The following is an 18,988-nucleotide window of genomic DNA, read 5'->3' on the forward strand; positions in this document are numbered from 1 at the left end:
ATTTGGAAATTAATTAACTTAGCAACATCTGATCTCTTGCACAGGGAAAATAATTTTCTATTCTTCCTTTTTCTACAACTCCAACATTACAGTGGCACACTGAGGACCAAGCCGCGGCCCCACCGGTTGAGAAGCACTGGTCTATATTATTTTGCTGTGCTGCATGGGCGCCCGTATGCAAAATTTTAGGGGGGGGGGGGGGGCTCAGATATTTTTCGTATGGTTTAGCAGGATATTTTACCCTTAGAAACCGATTTCAGTACAGATGAGAGTTATTAAAAAATTCGACATTTTTAATAACTTGTTCATGAATGGCTGGAGAAGTATTTTTACATTTTTGCAAAGAAAAAAGTACTAAAAGCAACAAGGAAGTTCTAATTTTTAAGCGGGGGGGGGGGGCTTGAGCCCCCCCCCCCATATGGGCACCCTTGCTGTGCTGTGATTTTCACCACTGACTTGCAAAATATCTCTAGTTGGGGTGATCATGACCTGGCAGCTTCGTAATACTGTGACTAGAATTTGTGCAGCCTTCACAATGCTGCCAGGCAGTGGCGCACCCACAGGGGGAGCTAAGGGGCTTAAGCCCCTCCCAGAAGCATGAAGTCGAACCCCTTTGACTATAGAGAGTCTAAAATTGCGTTTTTTGATCTTGAGTTTTGGAACTTTTCCGGGAGAGAGCACTCAATCCCCAACTCCCATCCTAATTTCTCCAAAGATAAATTTCGTTTTTTTTTTCATAGATTTTAAATTCGAAAAATTTCCTAGGGATAGCTACATACCCTCTCCTGCTCTTCTAACTGGTACAAAATAGCCTAAAGTGAGTTTTTCAAAGTATTTCCAGTACGGAACTTCCGTATTTCCCTCCTTTGTGTATCATCTACAAAAGATAGCTGTAAAATCTGTTTTAAGCCGGAGAGCTCCCGAATCTTTTATCCTCTAGCCCTATAGGTACACCATTTAGAATTGTGTTTATAGACCTATGTCGAAAATCTTTCGTGGAGAGTCCTCTCAAACCCTACACACTTAAAATCACCAAACATAGCATGAATAGGGAAATGTATTTTTTGGGCTTCAATCTCGAAACGATTGAACAATATCCTTAGAGTACCCATTTATCTCCTAATATCTCAGCAAATAGTCTACATTAGTGTTTCTAAAACTTCAATATCAAAACATTTATGAACAGAGCCCCTGAACCCTGACCCTTCTCTCCCATTTTCACGCCCCCACAATAGTATAAAATTACAATTTTTTAATAGATTTCGGAATTTAGAAATTTTAATTTAGCAATGTTCTCAAGGGGAAGGCTTCTCATCTTTGGCTTCACTTATCGGAGCTCCTCGCAAAACTTCTAGCCCCTCCCAGGAAACAATCCGCCTCTGCTGCCAGGTTAGGTTTGCCCCCAACTATAGAGGTCAAAATAGGATTATTTAATTGATTTACACGTCCACAGTAACTGAAAACTTAGATCAAGTTAGAATTGGCAGAGGATTAAGGCTATTATTTCACCCCAGGAGCAACTCATTGTTGGGTGTAATGGATGATTAAAAAATAAGCAACAGTTATTTCACAATACTAAAATTCTTTTAAACATAAGTGTTGATTAAAAAAAAAATGGAATTTTTATGTGCAAAAAGCAGGGCTGCAGAGTCGGAGGAAAAATAGAAGACTCCTTTAGCCCAAAAACAGAGCCCGATCATTCTGATATTGGACGTGGGGCACATTTCTATTTCAGAGCCCACCCTAGGGAATCTAAGATTTTTGAAGACACTGGGCATGAAATTCATTTTGCGCCCCCCCCCCCCCCCCATTTCTGCTTATTCTGAAGCTATAAGATATTTCGATACTTGCGTATTGACACAACTATGCTAAATTTGGTGGTTCCTCATATCACAATATTTAAAAAGTAGAAGAGATCTAGTATAAGATAATTATAAAAGACGTGGTTAAACTTTGCCAGTTTACGGTAAATATCAAAGTTATCTATGATATGACTTTCAATAGTAAATGTTGACTAAACTTGGAGTGGTTTTGAGATTTGCAAAGAGATAAAATTTTTAAGGGGAATTTTTATTAACAAATAAGAGATATTTTCCTTATCTTGGCATTGGTAAAAATACCAATGATATCATTGTACTCTAGATTCTGAGTGAAATCATTATTTATTTTTAATCAGCATAATAATCTAAGGGGATTTTGGGTCCCCCAGAAATCTTATAGGAGGGGCCTGTGCCCCACATGCCCCTGCGGCAATCGGGCTCTGCCCAAAAACAGTCCGCATCCTTGTCAGAGTTGTGGATTCGGAGGGAAAGGACCAACTCGGACTCTTGGTATTTTAAAGCCTTCAACTCCTTTATCCTTTACCTTGAAATCAGTCTGATGCAGGAATCATAGTAAATTCTGATACTGAAATCTTTGGAAACTATGAAAAAGCTCGTTTCATAGTTAAAATTTAATGAGAAAAGCATATCTAAAGGAGAAAAAAAAAACTTCAACGGTGAAACCAGATCCATATTGTTCCCACTCACTTTCAGGAATGAAATTCCTCCAATTTTACCAGGTTTTAGAGAAAATTTTCCAGATTGGATTTTTTAATTTGCAGCCTTATTTGAAAAAAAGATGCTTCTCTTGAATTTTTTAATGCAATTTGATTTTTGTGATATTATTTAAATTAAAGGTTTTACAGCTCGAGCGACAACATACTTTGTTGATCTATGTTAATAGCTTCTACCCAACTTGCCTATTGTAGGTATTAGTATTTGTCCATCCATTCCAAATCGCAAGCAGTCCATTTAGAGACAACCTTTAATTAATTCATAAAAATATAATAACCTACTTTACTTATAACAGAAAGTTATGATACATTAGAAGTTTTTCCGGGTACATTTTATGATTTTCCAAGTTATTGATAAAATTAACTTTTTGGATCAAAATAAAATTTCCTGATGATTCCATGTTTTTCCCGACCCATGTGGAATGAGACAAGTTATTAAACAGATTTACATACAACTTGTACTTCCAAATTTCAGCAGAGATTGAACTTTTTTCAATAGGGTCCAACTCGAGTAAATTCAATGAACGAACTACCAGCGTTTTAATGCATGAAAATTACTGCAAACATGTGTTTTGGCACCCCTTTTTCAATGCAAAAGAAGGTGAGCTTTTGAATGAAAAGTCATCCCAGGAAAAGGGACATCCAAAAACTCACACTTTGCATTGAAAAAGGGGTTCCTTGTAACTTCAAAACAGATGTCTGCAGTAATTTGCAGTTTTTGTGCATTAAAACGTTTAGTTTTCAAGCACAAAGGTATTTGCTTTTCATCAAGTAAATTAGTTTGCTAATAATAAATAATGACACTACGAACCAGTTAAATAGATTTATTATAAACAAAAAGGAAACTCATTTGTACACTCGCATTGTTTCGTTCTTATCTCTTTCAACAAAATTTTTTTTTTTTAAATCGCATTTGAACTTTTACCATAATCTAATATACTATACAATCAGGGAGAAGGGAAAGTTATACAAAGATAACGGAGAGAGAACAAATTAATTTATATATAAATACAATATAAATAATAAAAAGATTTAATTTGTACAAGTGATAGGGAATTGTACTTCTATTTTACACTGAGACAATTGTGGCGATAAAAATGATAAAATCGATTCCGAGCCCTTTTTCCGGCTCGGGACCGAAAATCACAATCGTAAACGAGTTTAAAATAATAAATAAATAACGCAGGAATAAGAAGCTCACAAAATCAGCTTATGTAAAGAACACCCCAGTCTTGAGGTAATTGCTACTTGCACCGGATACAAACAAAACATTTTACAAGAAGGCAAGATGAACTCATTTATGTGCATAATTGATATATGACGGGGATGTTTCATTACAAATGACTACAGAAAAATATATTTTTAAAGGTTCTTCAAACTGTATAAATCAAAGTGTAGTATTAAAATAGTTTAAAAAAAGGTTCACTAGTACAGTTATTCCGGAGATCATCGTAAAACAAACTGTCAAATAAACATTTGGTTAGAAAGAAATATATAATTTCATTTATATTTATCCATCTATGAATGATTCATTGTCACATGGTATGAATAGAAGAAAATGAGTATTTACAAAGAGTTGTTAAACTGCCATTTTATTTCGAATGGAGGCTGAGCAGTAAATCTGAACTCGAAATTATGTGCATAGCTCAATTATTGCTCCCACGAAATTAACTGGACACATATTAAGCTCTTCTTTATAAAACTTTCTTGCGTTGCAAGTACAACCAGATAAGGTACAACACTTAAAAGAGGTTTATATTTAACAATTATACAAGTAAAATAAATAATGCTAAAATCATGTCTCTTCTAAAGTCGTAAAACAAATTTACAAGTGAATATTGAAGTACTTTTCTTTTTATACAAAAATAATCCATTATTTAGTACAAAGCAAAATAAACAAAAGCTCCAGAAATTTCATTGAGGTCACAGGAATAAATAATAATACATGATGCTTTACCAGCAATGGACTTAAGTATTTTTTTATGAATAAAATATATAACAACATAGAACTTCAATAAATAATATTTTAAACAATGATTTAAAAAGTATATTCTATGGCAAATAGCAACATTTTGTACTGTTTTTATAATATTGTAGCACACAGATTTTATTTGGCAGAAATACACAGATAACTGTGTTGCAGCACTTGAAAATTTGCATTTCTCTCAGTGTCTATTTCAAAGACGTAAACTAGACAGTTTGTAGCACTTTTCTTTAAATATAAATAAGTACAATAAATTGAATGACATCATGTTATGTTTCAACTTTCTAGACAAATGAAAAAAGCAAGAACCGTCTTTGTAACATCTTTCACAATCTTTAGCATAATTTTTGTTTTATTTATTTATTTATTTTTTTCAAAATGGTCAAGAGTTAGGAATGATTTTCATCATCACTTACCTGATGCTCCTATTTTGCTAATTTTCTAACACATTATATGGAATTTACTATAGCAAATCGTTAGAAGTATTGATATAAACCAATTATAAGTAACATAAGCAAACCCACTGCAACTATTAGACACGCGTAAAATAGGTTTCGTTAAAGTTCATTAGGGTTCAAAAATTGAAATTTTCTGCATTTGAGCTTTATAACTTGCTTGAACGCCAAAAGAATGTACTAAATGTAAAAATCCATTCTTACACATTAAAATAGTCAACTATGATATTTATTTTACTTATAGTTTCAGCAATCGATGCTATGGTGATATTTTTTGAATTTCATGCATTCGAATCAAACGTTGTTTTGGGGTTGAAATGCAACTTAGGTCAATCTGCATAGTGTTTGCTCAGTTAAGAGTTTTTAAATATTTACTGGGGTTTTCCCGTATAAAATTCTGCAATTTCAAAATTGAAGAATTTCTAAGAACATTATACTTTAACCTTTCTTATTTTTCTTTAAAATCTCCTGAATTTCCAAAAGCCTATGAACTTTACATTATTCGGTTTCTGTTTTGATGACAAAGCAAAAATAATTAATGATATACCAGTGGAGAAAAATTGATTTTTCAACAACAAAAAAAAGATATATCAGTAGATTATTGTATGTATGAGATGATCTTTTTTAAAAATCAGTAAAAGTCTTGTATTTTTTAAAGGTTTTTTTTTTTTATTGCAGAGTAGGAAAAAAAAAAAACTCAGAGGAACTCACCCTTTCAATTTGCTTATTCAACACAATTATCGATCTTTTAAAAGGCAAGTATATAAAAAAACATACAGCTAATTAATTAATATCATAAAAATTAGCAATATCCTATTTAGTGTCAGAACTGTAGTAATGAAATGAGTGCACTATGTACAAGAAATGTCAACATAAAAATGAAACAAAACACAGAAAATGAGAAATACTAAACATAAAATGCTTGGTGCTAATAACCCGTAAAGAAAGCTGAATGGGCGTTTACAAACCCACACAAAAAAATGGAGTACCAATCAAAGAACAACATCCATCCTTCTTTAAATCATTGCTGTAACAACAAACTTAGCTCAAAGGCACACTCTTAACCCCAGTAATTTGTTGCTTCGATAAAAGTCTAAGATTGAGTTTATATCTCATTTGCAGACTATCGTCGAATGAATATTGATAAATTTCAATCCTTATTTTATAGCTAGATTTTGGATTCAGCAGCATATATTGAGAGAAAGTTTGTGAAATTGTAATATGCATACAAAAAATGAATGTTTTTTTTTTTGGCGACATATAAATTTAAATGGCCATCACATACAAAGTAAAACAGAACAATGTGTATCTATGAAGTTTGAATAAAAAAACGAAATTTTAAAAACAAAAATAAAATTGGTAAAACATTCTTCAATAAAGATTTTTATTCTAAGTATAAAAATGAAAGATGCATAATCACACTAGGAATTAATTTTAAAATAGCGGCTGCATTGATTGAATTTCACAAAGCATATTTTTTTTAAATCAAGTTCTAATTTTAGCTTAATTTGTAGCATGTTTAAAAAAGTACTGAAAATAATTTCATATTTAAATTGCATGTGTAAATAGGGTGTCCAGCTGGTAGGTATTTATAAAATCAGTGATCTGAGAATTGATATTTTGGAAGTACCTGCAGCAATATTGAAGAAATTATAACATACAGAAACAAAAGTTGGACAAGTGTGATTCAGCTGTATAAATTCATTCGCTAAGAAGATACTGATGGACAAATTTTTTTGCATGGAAGGTAAAAACAAAAGTGATTGTTTTAAGCTACTCAAAATGTCAGGCTATCTTAGGGAAATGTTGCCAAGTGTCCATTTTGTATTAGTGAATTAAGTCATCATTGAAATTAAACACCGATAAGTTTTCTTGACATTACTAACATCAGAGATAACTTGAGATACTCATTATTTCTGCTATTATTGCTGTTCACTTTATTTACAATTAGTTTTCTAAACCAAACAATTAGGAGTATATTTTATTTTAGTAACTTATTTTGTAAAAGCGATTTTTTCCCTAAACTCCTGCAACTTCATGAATGTTATTTATTTATGTATTTATTTTTTTGTTTCCCTAGTGATACCATGGTCTTCAAAGGTAGCAAGACACCCTAGTCAATAAGCAAAAACAAAATGTGAAAAATACAATTTGTAATTTTTTACTTAAAAATGATGCTATTTTTTTTAACTAAACAAATTTTCCAAAAGAATCTCATTATATTTATTAATAAATATTTTCACTTAATTCAAAAGAATTTTCAAAATGAACAGCTTATTTCTTAAACTCAGTCCTCAAATTGATAACAAAACATTCAAACTTTAAATAATTTTTAGAACATGCGAATTATTTCATTGTACTTTTCTCATATTTGGTATAACAAAAGGGCTAGGCACAGTCTTTTTTTTAAAAAAGAATAAATATACAGATTTTTAGCACCTAGCAGCATCAAGGAAGGACAAAATTTTAATTCAAAAACTAGTTTATATTTTTCGACAATCATTATTAAATTTTTACAATAACCAAACCAATCTGAAAAAATTTATATACTGATGCAACTTGAGTTATTTAAATTTCACAGAATGTACCACGGAAACCTATTCGATGAGTAGGTCAACATAGTAACTTACAGCACGCAACCAAGTAGTTATTAAATGTTTACAATAGCAAATAAAGTTTGCATAGTCAGTACAAATAAAATATATTTCTAAGGCCATAACGGATTCACATAAAACAAATTTTACACAAACAAGATGAAAACATCCTTAAAACTATAAATAAATCTGACACATAGTGCTTTAAAAAAATTACATATAGTGAAAAGGAGAAACATAATAGTTCATGTCATGGAAAACAAATCTTGTTGATTAAATTTGGTTACTATTTAGTGTTTGGCCAAGATGCTGAATGTTAGGCTTTACCAAGGTGCATACTATTTCAGGTACATAAATCAAATAATATTTTAAGTAATTTATACATATTATTAAAAACTTAAACTGTTATTTAATTTATTTAAAATGCATATAAATTGCTTATACAACTCAAGCCTACTTAAAGTATTTTAAAAAATTGTTTCATCTTGAAAATATCTACATTTATATTAGGATATTTGACTTTCCTTTATGAACAGATGGCTAACTCCAATCAAGTTAGCTCGATAGTTTTTTAACATACTTCATCGATTTTATATATTTTTTCAATTATCATCTTTAAGTCTAAACTAGGGAAATGTTTGAGCAGTGATGTGTCGATTATTTATATTTGTGAAGGATCATAAAGAGAGAGAGAGAGGGGAGAAATGTAGAAATCCTTTCAGAACATCAGCAACAATTAGTTTTAATGGGACAAATATGAGTGTAATTGTACATTGAAAGAAATTGCAAAATTTCTTAAAAGCCGTCAAATTATGCATCGCTTGAACTGTAGTTCACATAACTAGGTAGTTTTTAGACTAAACAATATGGACAGTGGCGTAGCTAGACCCGACTTTCGGGGGGGGGGGTTACTTCTTTTATATATATATATATATATATATATATATATATATATATAGTATATATATATATTATATATATATATAGTATATATATATATATTATATATATATGTAGTACATATATATATATATATAATCGTTTTTCCTTTTCTTCTTTTTTTTTTCTTTCTCATCTCTCTTCCTTTTCTCTTTTTTTTTTTTTTTTTTTTTTTGAGACTAACGTTTCGGGGGGGGGGGGGGGCTTCTTAGCTACGCCCCTGAATATGGATGTACAATTTTGGAAGCTCATTTTCAAGTTATTGATTTAGGAAACCAAATAAACTATGGTACCACCAAGTTTAAAGCATGAAAATCCCCGAAATTAAGACTATAGTTAATATTAGTTTAAAATATATGCCAATTATTAAATAACTAGAAAATTGCCCGTCAAGGTATGACGGGTGAAAATTGCTTCTTCATTTTTTTAATTATTATTATATAACCCCATTTTGAAAATGGGTCTAGAAACTTGGCAAGTTTTAAATGACATCTCCAGATTAGCAAAACAAATCGATTGCAAGTCTCAAATATACATCATTTTTTGTCCACGTCATTTAGAATCACCCAGTTTATTTTTGAACGAAAATGGTAAGAATGGTGTGTTAAAATATATAATCTTCTTTACTAATAATAAAGCTGAAAGTCTCTCTGTCTGGAGGATGTCTGTAGGATGTCTGTGACGCGCATAGTTATAGACCGTTCGGCCGATTTTCATGAAATTTGGCACAAAGTTAGTTTGTAGCATGGGGGTGTGCACCTCGAAACGATTTTTCGAAAATTCGATGTGGTTCTTTTTCTATTCCAATTTTAAGAACAAAAATATCATAAGATGGACGAGTAAATTACGAAATTATCATAACGTGGAACCGTAACAAGGGTACGAGCCGATTGGCGAGAAAATTCACCATACATTATTTGTAAATATACAGGCGAACCAAAAGACCTTTTGATTTTTCTATTACGGGCAAAGCCGTGCAGGAACCACTAGTCAATAATAAAACCTTATTTAAAGTATGCTGTTCAGATATATATCCTTATAAATCAAGAAAGATATTACTTCGTGAGAAAGGATTGAAATGAGGCTTCAGAATTAAATTATGATTCCAGACTTAAGGCTTCCTATGTATAGTCTCGAGCAAACGAGGGGTCATGATTCAGTTGTTTAAATTTAGCAAAATGAAGGATGTTATAAATTTTTGCACAGAAGGCAGGACAAGGGTCATTGTTTTAAGCTATTCAAATCTCAGGCTGACCTGGAAATTAGGAAAAAAATGACTACTTTAGTAGGGTCGTGGGCACCAGACTTAGATAAAACGAAAAGCTTTCTGCGAACATAAATCCTAACCGGAAAATTTTCTGCAAATAATAATTTTGCCTAACTCACCCTTGAATTAAAAATTAAATTTATATTCAAATATGAAAGAGACAAAAAAAAGTGCTTTAAATCATTTAATTTTTTTTTTTTTTTTTTACAATAACATTGCTTATTTTTCACCAACTGAAGAAAACTGCCAAAACCATTATTTTTTTTACACAAGTGCTTTAAAAGGCTTTTGGAGAAAGGCTTTAACAGAAATAAATTCTGGGATTTTCTTAAAAATTCCCTTCAAAAAAAAAAAAATATTTTTTTTTTTTTAAATGAACGTTATCAGTTTGAAAAAAATTTTCTGTGAAGCCAAAAATTTTCTGCGAACGCCATTCGCGCGTTCGTCTATATTATGCAAGACTGGTGGGCACTTGGAACAGCTTACCCCAAGGAGCTGTAAAAAGCAAAGGGGTAGAGAGCTTTCAAAGGGCTATCGATCCTCACTGGCGATTGACCGATAAATTGTCCAGGATCAGGCTAGCTGGGCACAGAGCCTGTAGCATCACTATTGTATTTGATGTCCCAAGTAACAGCCTAACATTCAGTACTCGGTTAAATCATTCTTCGGTTTTGAAGTCACATTAAACATATTTGGATATTGGAAACTGTGATGAGTAGAACTAGCAATAAAATATGACTTGAATCTTATTTTATTTATAACAAAAGTTTAAAATAAAAGTAAAACAAAACAACAAAAATAAATAGAATTCATTTTAACATTCACAATAATGTTTTGTACTAGATTCCACTCAATTATGAGAGATTTTTCATTTCTAAAATCAAATAAAACATCTTTCAATTTTAAAAATATACTCAACTCTCCCATACGAATAGGTGTGTGAATGAGGTATTTAACTTTTTTTTTTTTTTTTTACAAACTTATATTTACAGCTTAAAAACACAATATTCTACACATATAAAATCTCAAACATTATATTAAGACACAAACAGATTTGATCAGCATGGTTTCTTTTTATACATAAATAATTTTATTTATTTGTTTATTTTACTACTATTATAATATCAAGGAATATGAAATTAACTGTGACTCGTTTTTTGCATCAACTACAATTAAATATAATTCATGCAAAAATTTCAACTTTATGCAGATAACACAAGTTTTTTACATTTGCCCAATTAAAAACCTGCATGTGAAATGACGTGAAGCAATTCATACTGCTTAGCCCTATCTAAAACTTGTTTTTACTCAGAAACACTCAATTTGTTGCAATAAAATAATCGATAATAAAAAGTCTCCATATTCTGCAAATATAAAAGACCCCTTTTCTACACAATTAATAACCCTACAACAAGAGACAAAACTTCAAATTAAACAACAATAGAAGATTGCAATAGATTTGAGTATCACTTAGAAAACAAATACAAATAGTATTCATTTGTATTTCCTTAAATCTGCAAGATGCACTTTGGAATATGTTTGTGTTATGAAGCAATATAAATTCAACTAATGTATTTTTACCCAGGGTTGTGCACTGGGGGGGGGGGGGGGGGCATGGTACAGAGAGTGCAATTAAAATTTGGGGAGTACTTGCTCCTGAGGGGGTCTTTACAACATTAAGGGGGATGCAGCTTTGCTCTGGGGAGGGGGAGGGCGCACACCTGGAAAACCCACTAAAAGTCAAAGCAACTAAACAATTAAATTTAGCAATACAAAAGAAACAATCACCTAATATTGTTTTATCAAAAAAAAAAAAAAAAAAAAACAGAATTACATTAAAAATCCCCTGAATTTTTGTACTAACAAGATAGCAAGCAGATTTAAGAAAATACACCAATCAACTTGCAGGTAAAATTTTCGAATGCTTTATTTTTTGGCTTACTTTGGCAGTCCGATTTTTCCTGCTCAGTAAAATATAAGTAGTCGGTGAACAGGGCCGACGAGAGGCCATGTCAGCCTAGTCTGAAATCAGGGGCCTGGCCTTTGAGAGCACCCAGTTCAGAATCATAGTTGTATAAATTTAATGAGTTTCATGGCAGGACAGTTTGGCCCGTTGGCCAAATTGACAAAAGGCCCACCTTGGCTCTCAGCTGCCCTGCCAATGACATAATGAATGAGGAACAGAAGAAGAGGAAAATACGTTTAGCTAATTATGCATACATAAAAAAAGGAAACGCAAAATAAATTTAAATTCAAAACGAAAACCTGGGGGAGAAAATTAAGTTTTTCGCTCATCAACGAGGTAACTTTCTTTTAATTTTTTCTATAGCCAATATCTTGGAGATAAGTTTTCAGCATTACAGTTTCTTTGTATAACAGGCAGAATGGTATGGGGGGGGGGATGACATTAAATTTTGGAGGGAGATATGGTTAATTTTAGTCACCATCTACAATGAAAAAAGGAATATTTCAGAGGGTCTTTTTTTTTTGTTTGTTTGTTTGGAGGGGGGATCCACAAATCTTCCCCCTGGCAATGCCCCCTTATGCCAGGCACTCAGAAAATGATCAAAGATAAATAGATGTCAGCCTCTTGTTCAAATTTCTGAAAGTCATAATGCATTATATGCCCAATAATTATGAAAAAATTATCAAATCATAATAAAATTTATTTAAAATGTAAAAGTTTAGAAGTTTCATACTGGAATTAGCGTTAAGGGGTTACAGTAGCTCAAAAATGATGAAACGATCAAAAAAATTTGTATTGCTTATTTCAAAACAAAAAGCTATTCTGAACACAGGGGAAAGTTTCAATGCTTTAGTTCAAATATTTAAAAAGTTATGAGTGGTTTTTAGGCCATGCTCCCGATGTGTTCTTATGCAAAGGAAAAACTTCAAAAATTGCTTTTTCTCGATGATGGTTTTTTTGTGTTTTCATGTCATTAGAATCCCTAAGGATTTGTTTCTATTAAAGATACAGCTTGAAAGTAATACTTTTTGCAATTGGGATAACGTATTTGACAAAACTGTGCATTGGATAAGCATTTTATAAATGACTCAAATGTTTAGAGCATGTTAAACCTTTAAAAACCAAATTAAAAAAAAAAAACCTTTGATTTTTTACAGAATTAAGCACAGAAAAGTTTCTAATGAACTCATAAGCAAATGAATGCACAGATTTTTAGAGATGATTATAGTGATCGTTTTGCAAAAAACGTTTTTTAAATTAGTGTAAAAATAAAAAAGCATTACGGATTTTAAAAAGTTGAAATTCTCCTCACTTTTTTGAATTTTCAAAAAAAGTAGGCAATATTTTTAAATTTTGAAAATAAATTATTGATTACGAAATAAGTATGCATGTTATGGTTTCAAAGAAATGTAAAATTTATATAAATTAAAAGAAATTGTTTGAAAGGCACTGTGAGCCCTTAAATTAATCTACTTTTAACCATCCAACACAAAAAAAAAATTGCAATAACTTAAAAAATTTCTAAATGAGAGAAAACACAAATATTTTTTATAATGACCATTTTGGTTTCATATTTCTTAGACTTTTTTTTAAAAACTTATTTCCTTTTATTACATCTGCTGTGTTTTGGTTGGGTTGGTGGGAGAAGGTTTTAAATTGTTGCCAAAAACAGAAATGAAGAAAAGTAATTATAAAGCTAATTGTTACTAAAGTTAAATTGATTTCAAGGTTGAACTGAAGCAAGCCTAGATTTGTGGACTTTGGGATTTTGAAACCCTCAAAATAATACAGGTTTTCGAGGCTTTTCTCGATTCACGTCATCAGTTTAAAAGCTTTTTTTCACCATATAATTGCTATGAATTTTACATGCCACGTATTTTCCAATTGTTCTGGCCACATAACAACTCATAAGGTAACAAAAACAATCGTAACAAAATGTAAAATATCCTCGTAACACCACACTGAAATTCTTGAGACATAGAGCATTCAACCAGCAGTACGACTTTTTGAGAAAAATGAGTCGGAAAATCACTTTTTAAGAAACTAATGCCAAAAAGAAAAAAGACAAATTGGGAGTTTTTACATCACAAAACAGAATTAATTAAAAATAAAAAAAAACTTAAAAAGAAAATATTTAACAATGGATACTGAAACACGCATGGTGAGGTAATGGTGGAAAATATGCCGCTGAAAAATGATCACAAACACAAGAGTTTAGAAAATGCTCTAAACACATAAATTAAAACTCGTATACTGTAGCCTAAGATCTCCACTCAGGACGAAAGCAAACCATTTGAAATAGCATTTTTACAATATATTTTTAAAGTCCTCTTATGTAACAATTGATTATCTGGCAGGGGGAAAAAAAAGAATACAATTTTTACATGTACCGACCAACACTAGATAACTTTGCTGACAAATCTTGTTTTTATAAATTTATGTCAAAATCCAACATTTTGAAGTAATACAAAAGCAATTTTTGATTCACACTTAATCTGTGGAAAAATGCATAGTAATACATGGTCAACAATTCTATTTTGCATTCAATTATGTAAGCAAATCCAAAAGCTTTGTTGCATAGTGATTCTATAAAAGGACACTTCTGAATCAACACAGTCCATAAAAACTGTTAAAACTATTCCCACGATAAACCGATTTAAAGCAAAACAGATGCTGTCTGTACATGTTTTGTTCACACAACAGCTTATGTGTGGTCTCGGAGTTTTTTTTTTTTTTCAAAAAACTTTTGAGAATAGCAGACTTACAACTCAGCCACTCCAAAGCTATCTTATTCCCATAAAATATTCATTTAAAAACATACTTAAAAACAAAACAAATCAACCGATGAAGAATGCAAAGGTTTTGAAGCTGCTGGCAGTGGGGGGGGGGGGGGGGGGGGATTCAATTCGAGATAGTAAAAACAAGAGTCCAGCACTCCTTTGCTAAGATGGCAGTACCATACAATCTCTATAGCGATATCCTTTTTCCCTTTTTTGTTTGTTTCTCGGTCGGGCTTCCGATGACGCGAAAGGACATGTACAGATAATTTGATACATGATTCGTAAAAAGATTTATATGTTTGTGATACTGTACACTGTTCTGTACAAAATCAATGATCGATATACGATTGTTCCGAGAATTCAAAGTTCCGTGGTCATTAACTACGGTACTCTAATAAGTAGCGCATCTCTAATTTTGGCGTAGGAGGACACTGATCGCTAGACTCAAATGCCCTTGTTCTCTTATATACAAAATAAATAGTGATCATCATTTTTTTTTTTAAAGTTGCCGATAAGTTATATCATACAAATGCATACAACTTGTGTTTCAGCCGAGTTAAAACTCCAGTCCATTTTTTTTTTCCATATCTTACACGACTATAACGAAGCAAGTTCTCTTCGAGAATAATTATATGTGCATGTATACAGTTAAATATATATATATTTATATCGAACAGAATTCATATCAGATATATTCTCTCAAATGCTGACTCTTTACATAAGTAAGTTATATATATTACATGCCTGGATACGAAAGAGCTCTGATATGTCGCCGTGCGCTGTACCCCGAAGACATCACATTTTACTTAAAAATCAAGTGAAGTGGTTACAGTCACGACTGTGTTTGATCCCTGTTTCCAAAATGTTTTAGCTGCTGCAACCTCATATTAGTGCTTCGACTGCCTGGTAGAGCTGCATTAAAACCTGGATGTGCACAGGCAGGCAAGAGCGACGATCATGGGTGGAAGGGTCGAGGGACAGCCAGGACAGTGAGTTGTAGCCTTCCAACACATACCTGAAAGACGAAAATCAAGACAAATTCAAATGACACGTACAATAAACTTCAGGTTGAATCGACAGTAAAATATACAGTGAACTCCCGATTATCCGCGGAATAGGGTGGCACAGTAACCGCGGACAATCTGAATATACAGTAAAACCTGTAAAGTTGACCACCTTTGTAAGTTGACCACCTGTCTATGTTGACCGCTTTTTTTTAGGAACGGAATTAGTCCTATCTTATATCTAGAGTGCTCGGGAAAAAGAGTATAAGTCGCGCCAACATTCAGATCAAAATGATATAAGTCAAATAATTTAATTATTTTCAACAATATAGTTCAAATGAAGGTTAAGCAATGTTGATTTACTAATTTTGAAAAAGAAAATTGTAGTAAACATTGTGAAAATAAACAAACACCTGATGGAGTGGTCTACTTCTGAAATCTAGAAGGAAAGCTGTGGAAAAACAGCTCCCCTTAAAATTCAGTATTTTTGACTTATACTCTTTTGCCCAAGCACCCTAGATATAATGAAGGAAAACCTCTGTAACTTGACCACCTCTCTATCTTGACCACCTGTCCATCTTGACCACTAATGAACACCAAATTTGGTTTGGAGTATTGTAAAATACCCTTTGTAAGTTGACCACTTGGTTTATTTTTTTAAATTTTATTTAGCAAATTATTTTATTTTATTATTTTTTTTTATAGCTTTCCAAGAATATTTTTGATGCCAGACCAGCATTTAACCATTTAAATGAAACAGCAGCATAACTAAACCTCCTTTTAAGTTTAACCACATGTGAAAACTACTAAGAACCCTTTTATTCTCCAAAATTGTTTTTCTTTTGTTGCTCTATTTGAGATTGACTTTTGTACTCTATGTTCAATGAAAACATGTGTCAATAGAAAAACACAAAGTATTTTTTCCAGTTGCAATATTTTGGCAACAATGGAATTGTGCAAAAGAGTCAAGTTACTTGCATTGCAGTATTTTTGGTGCAAGGGATTAAGAGATAGGCCATTTTCATTTTCAACTGCCTTTTTGAACTATGAGAGTCCAACTTGTTGCTCTTTGTGTTATAGTTTTACATAAAATGGCTTCAAAAAGAAAGTTAGTTGAACTTGAGATTGATAAAAAGTATGAAATATTAAAATTAATTGAAAGAGAAATCCAGAGAAAATTAGCTGGAAGACATATGGAATTTCCAAAACTGGTCTAATAAGTGCACCAAACTTCAATAAGGAGTTATTTTGTTGAAAAGTATATCATCATGGGGTTATAAATGTATATGAGAAAAAATAAAGCGAAAAATTTGTAATTTTTTATTAGCTATGAATTTTTAGGAACTGTTAATATCAAATGAGTAACTTTTCATAAACAATAAGATTTTTTTTTGATCAATTTACTGAAATTTTAAATTTGCTTGACACATTATACGTCATTCTGGGAAAATAATCTCTAAAAATATTTGAATAACATTTTAAATTATTGTTTCAAAGTAATACTAAACAATGAAAGTGAGTTAAACAGAAAGAGTAAGTGTCAATCAATCAAAAAATGAATACATGGTGCAAGAAATGGCAAAAAAAAAAAAAAAAATCATTACCCCCTTTATAAGTTGACCACCTGTCTAAGTTGACCACCAAAGTACTGCACCGCAAGTGGTCAACTTACACAGGTTTCACTGTATTAGGCAAAACTATACTAGCGTATACAATAACTGAAAAATAAAATTAAAAATTTTTTAAAAACCCCCGACTGAGTCGCAACTGCAGAATCAAGAGTGAAAATTGAAGATCCTTTTAAAACAGGGTTTAAGCTGGGTTCAAAAGTTCTTTAGCATAAAAGCTAAAATTGATGGAAAAATGTTAGCAAAATGCTAAAAATGTTACACATTCTCATAGATTTATGTATGCCTCAGTGTGTTTCATCTCCGGTTGAAAATAAAATTCATATTTCATTTGTGACATCTTTGAAGAAATAAGTACAACAGCAATTTTTTTAAAACATAAAATAAAAAAGAAAACACGATTGGTGTTTAGAACGTTGCAGTCCCATCCTCCTAATAAAGCAGTTATTGGGCGGACATAATGCTGGATAAGACTAATAGTTATTGAACTTAATTGTAGTTTAAACATCTTAGCTAAGATTTCAAAAAGATTAAGTTGATTATCGCCATGCATGCTTCCTCTCTAGGATCATACATTTCTTCTTCTTTTTTTTAAATTTATTTATTTTTTATTTGAGCAAAAAAGCGAAAATGCATTGATTTATTTTCGCAATTCAGATGGTGTTTTCGCATTATGCGAAAAATGCGACCGTAGCGGAAACCCTGTTTTAAAAGCCTTATGCTATTAAAAATCAATTGCACCTATTCTATTTGTGAACAAATAGTAACTGGCGACAGATAAAAATTGTAAATCATTGCTTTTAATTTCCTTGTCGGCCAACAATGAATTGAGTTACCAATCACGTGAATTAAGGCTTAGCCATGATTAAAATCTGCTTTTAAAAAATGTTATAATTCGAATTCTATGAAACATGGAACTTCCAAACTCATTCCATCAGACGCGGAACAAATTCTCTTTATTTTGGTATTAAATTTTAAAATTTTTAACCATGTTTTCACTGCAACAATTGCAAAAAACCTTTGAGAGGGTTTAAATTAATGTCTTCGTTAATTAATTTCATCCAGAGATGCAACCCAGCTAAGAACACTCTCGATCAACTCTCCTTTCGAGCAATTTTTTTTTTTTTAAATCGGTCCATCCGTTTAGGTGCTAGAGCGCCACAGACAGACACACAAGATTACACAGACACGTCAAACTTATAACCACCTTCCTTTGTGTGTCAGGGGTTGAAAAATATGAAACTAACATACATCAAATTATAGCTAAACACAATAACACTGAACATAAACAAATATATATAAAAGCTAAAATCAAACAAAAACACAATCATAAGTTTAAAAAACATTTAATAATTTATAAAGTTTAAAAAAAAAGTAAAAAGACCCACAAATTATCAGGAGTTTACTGTATTTGTCCTACTTGGTCTCAGCGTCACCAGTAGGAGACACTAAACAACATTTCAAATGCTGCCGAATTCCTTAAATATTGTGTTTCATCACGCGAAATTATTGGTTTCCACTCAAATCTTTCTTCTTCTGATTTGGAACACTTTTATTTTAGTATCGCTCTTCCAAGAGACACCAATTTCTTCAAAATTAAAAATTAAGATAGATTTTTAAACAATTTTTCTGTACTTTTCTATGTTTAAGAACCAATTAATACCAGGGTTGGCCGGATTGGACCCAATTGGGTAGGACCCAATGGGTTTTTTTGAAAAAACCCATTTAAAAAAACCCATTATTTAGCCCACTTTTGGGTTTTTTTTAATTTTTTTGATAAGTTTTTTAAAAAAAGTAATTAATTTAAATACTTTCAC

General features: G+C 31.6%; 1 protein-coding gene across 1 annotated transcript in view; it reads right to left on the reverse strand.

Moving 5' to 3' along the window:
* Positions 1–15,421: 15,421 nt before the first annotated feature.
* Positions 15,422–18,988, reverse strand: part of LOC129224130 (mediator of RNA polymerase II transcription subunit 13-like) — a 154,143-nt gene continuing 150,576 nt past the window's right edge. The window contains exon 27 of the mRNA XM_054858545.1: positions 15,422–15,554. Coding sequence (XP_054714520.1) covers positions 15,422–15,554 — 133 coding nt within the window. The remainder of the gene's footprint in view (positions 15,555–18,988) is intronic.

The sequence above is a fragment of the Uloborus diversus genome, chromosome 6 (genome assembly GCF_026930045.1).
Source record: "Uloborus diversus isolate 005 chromosome 6, Udiv.v.3.1, whole genome shotgun sequence".
In the NCBI taxonomy this organism is placed as follows: domain Eukaryota; kingdom Metazoa; phylum Arthropoda; class Arachnida; order Araneae; family Uloboridae; genus Uloborus; species Uloborus diversus.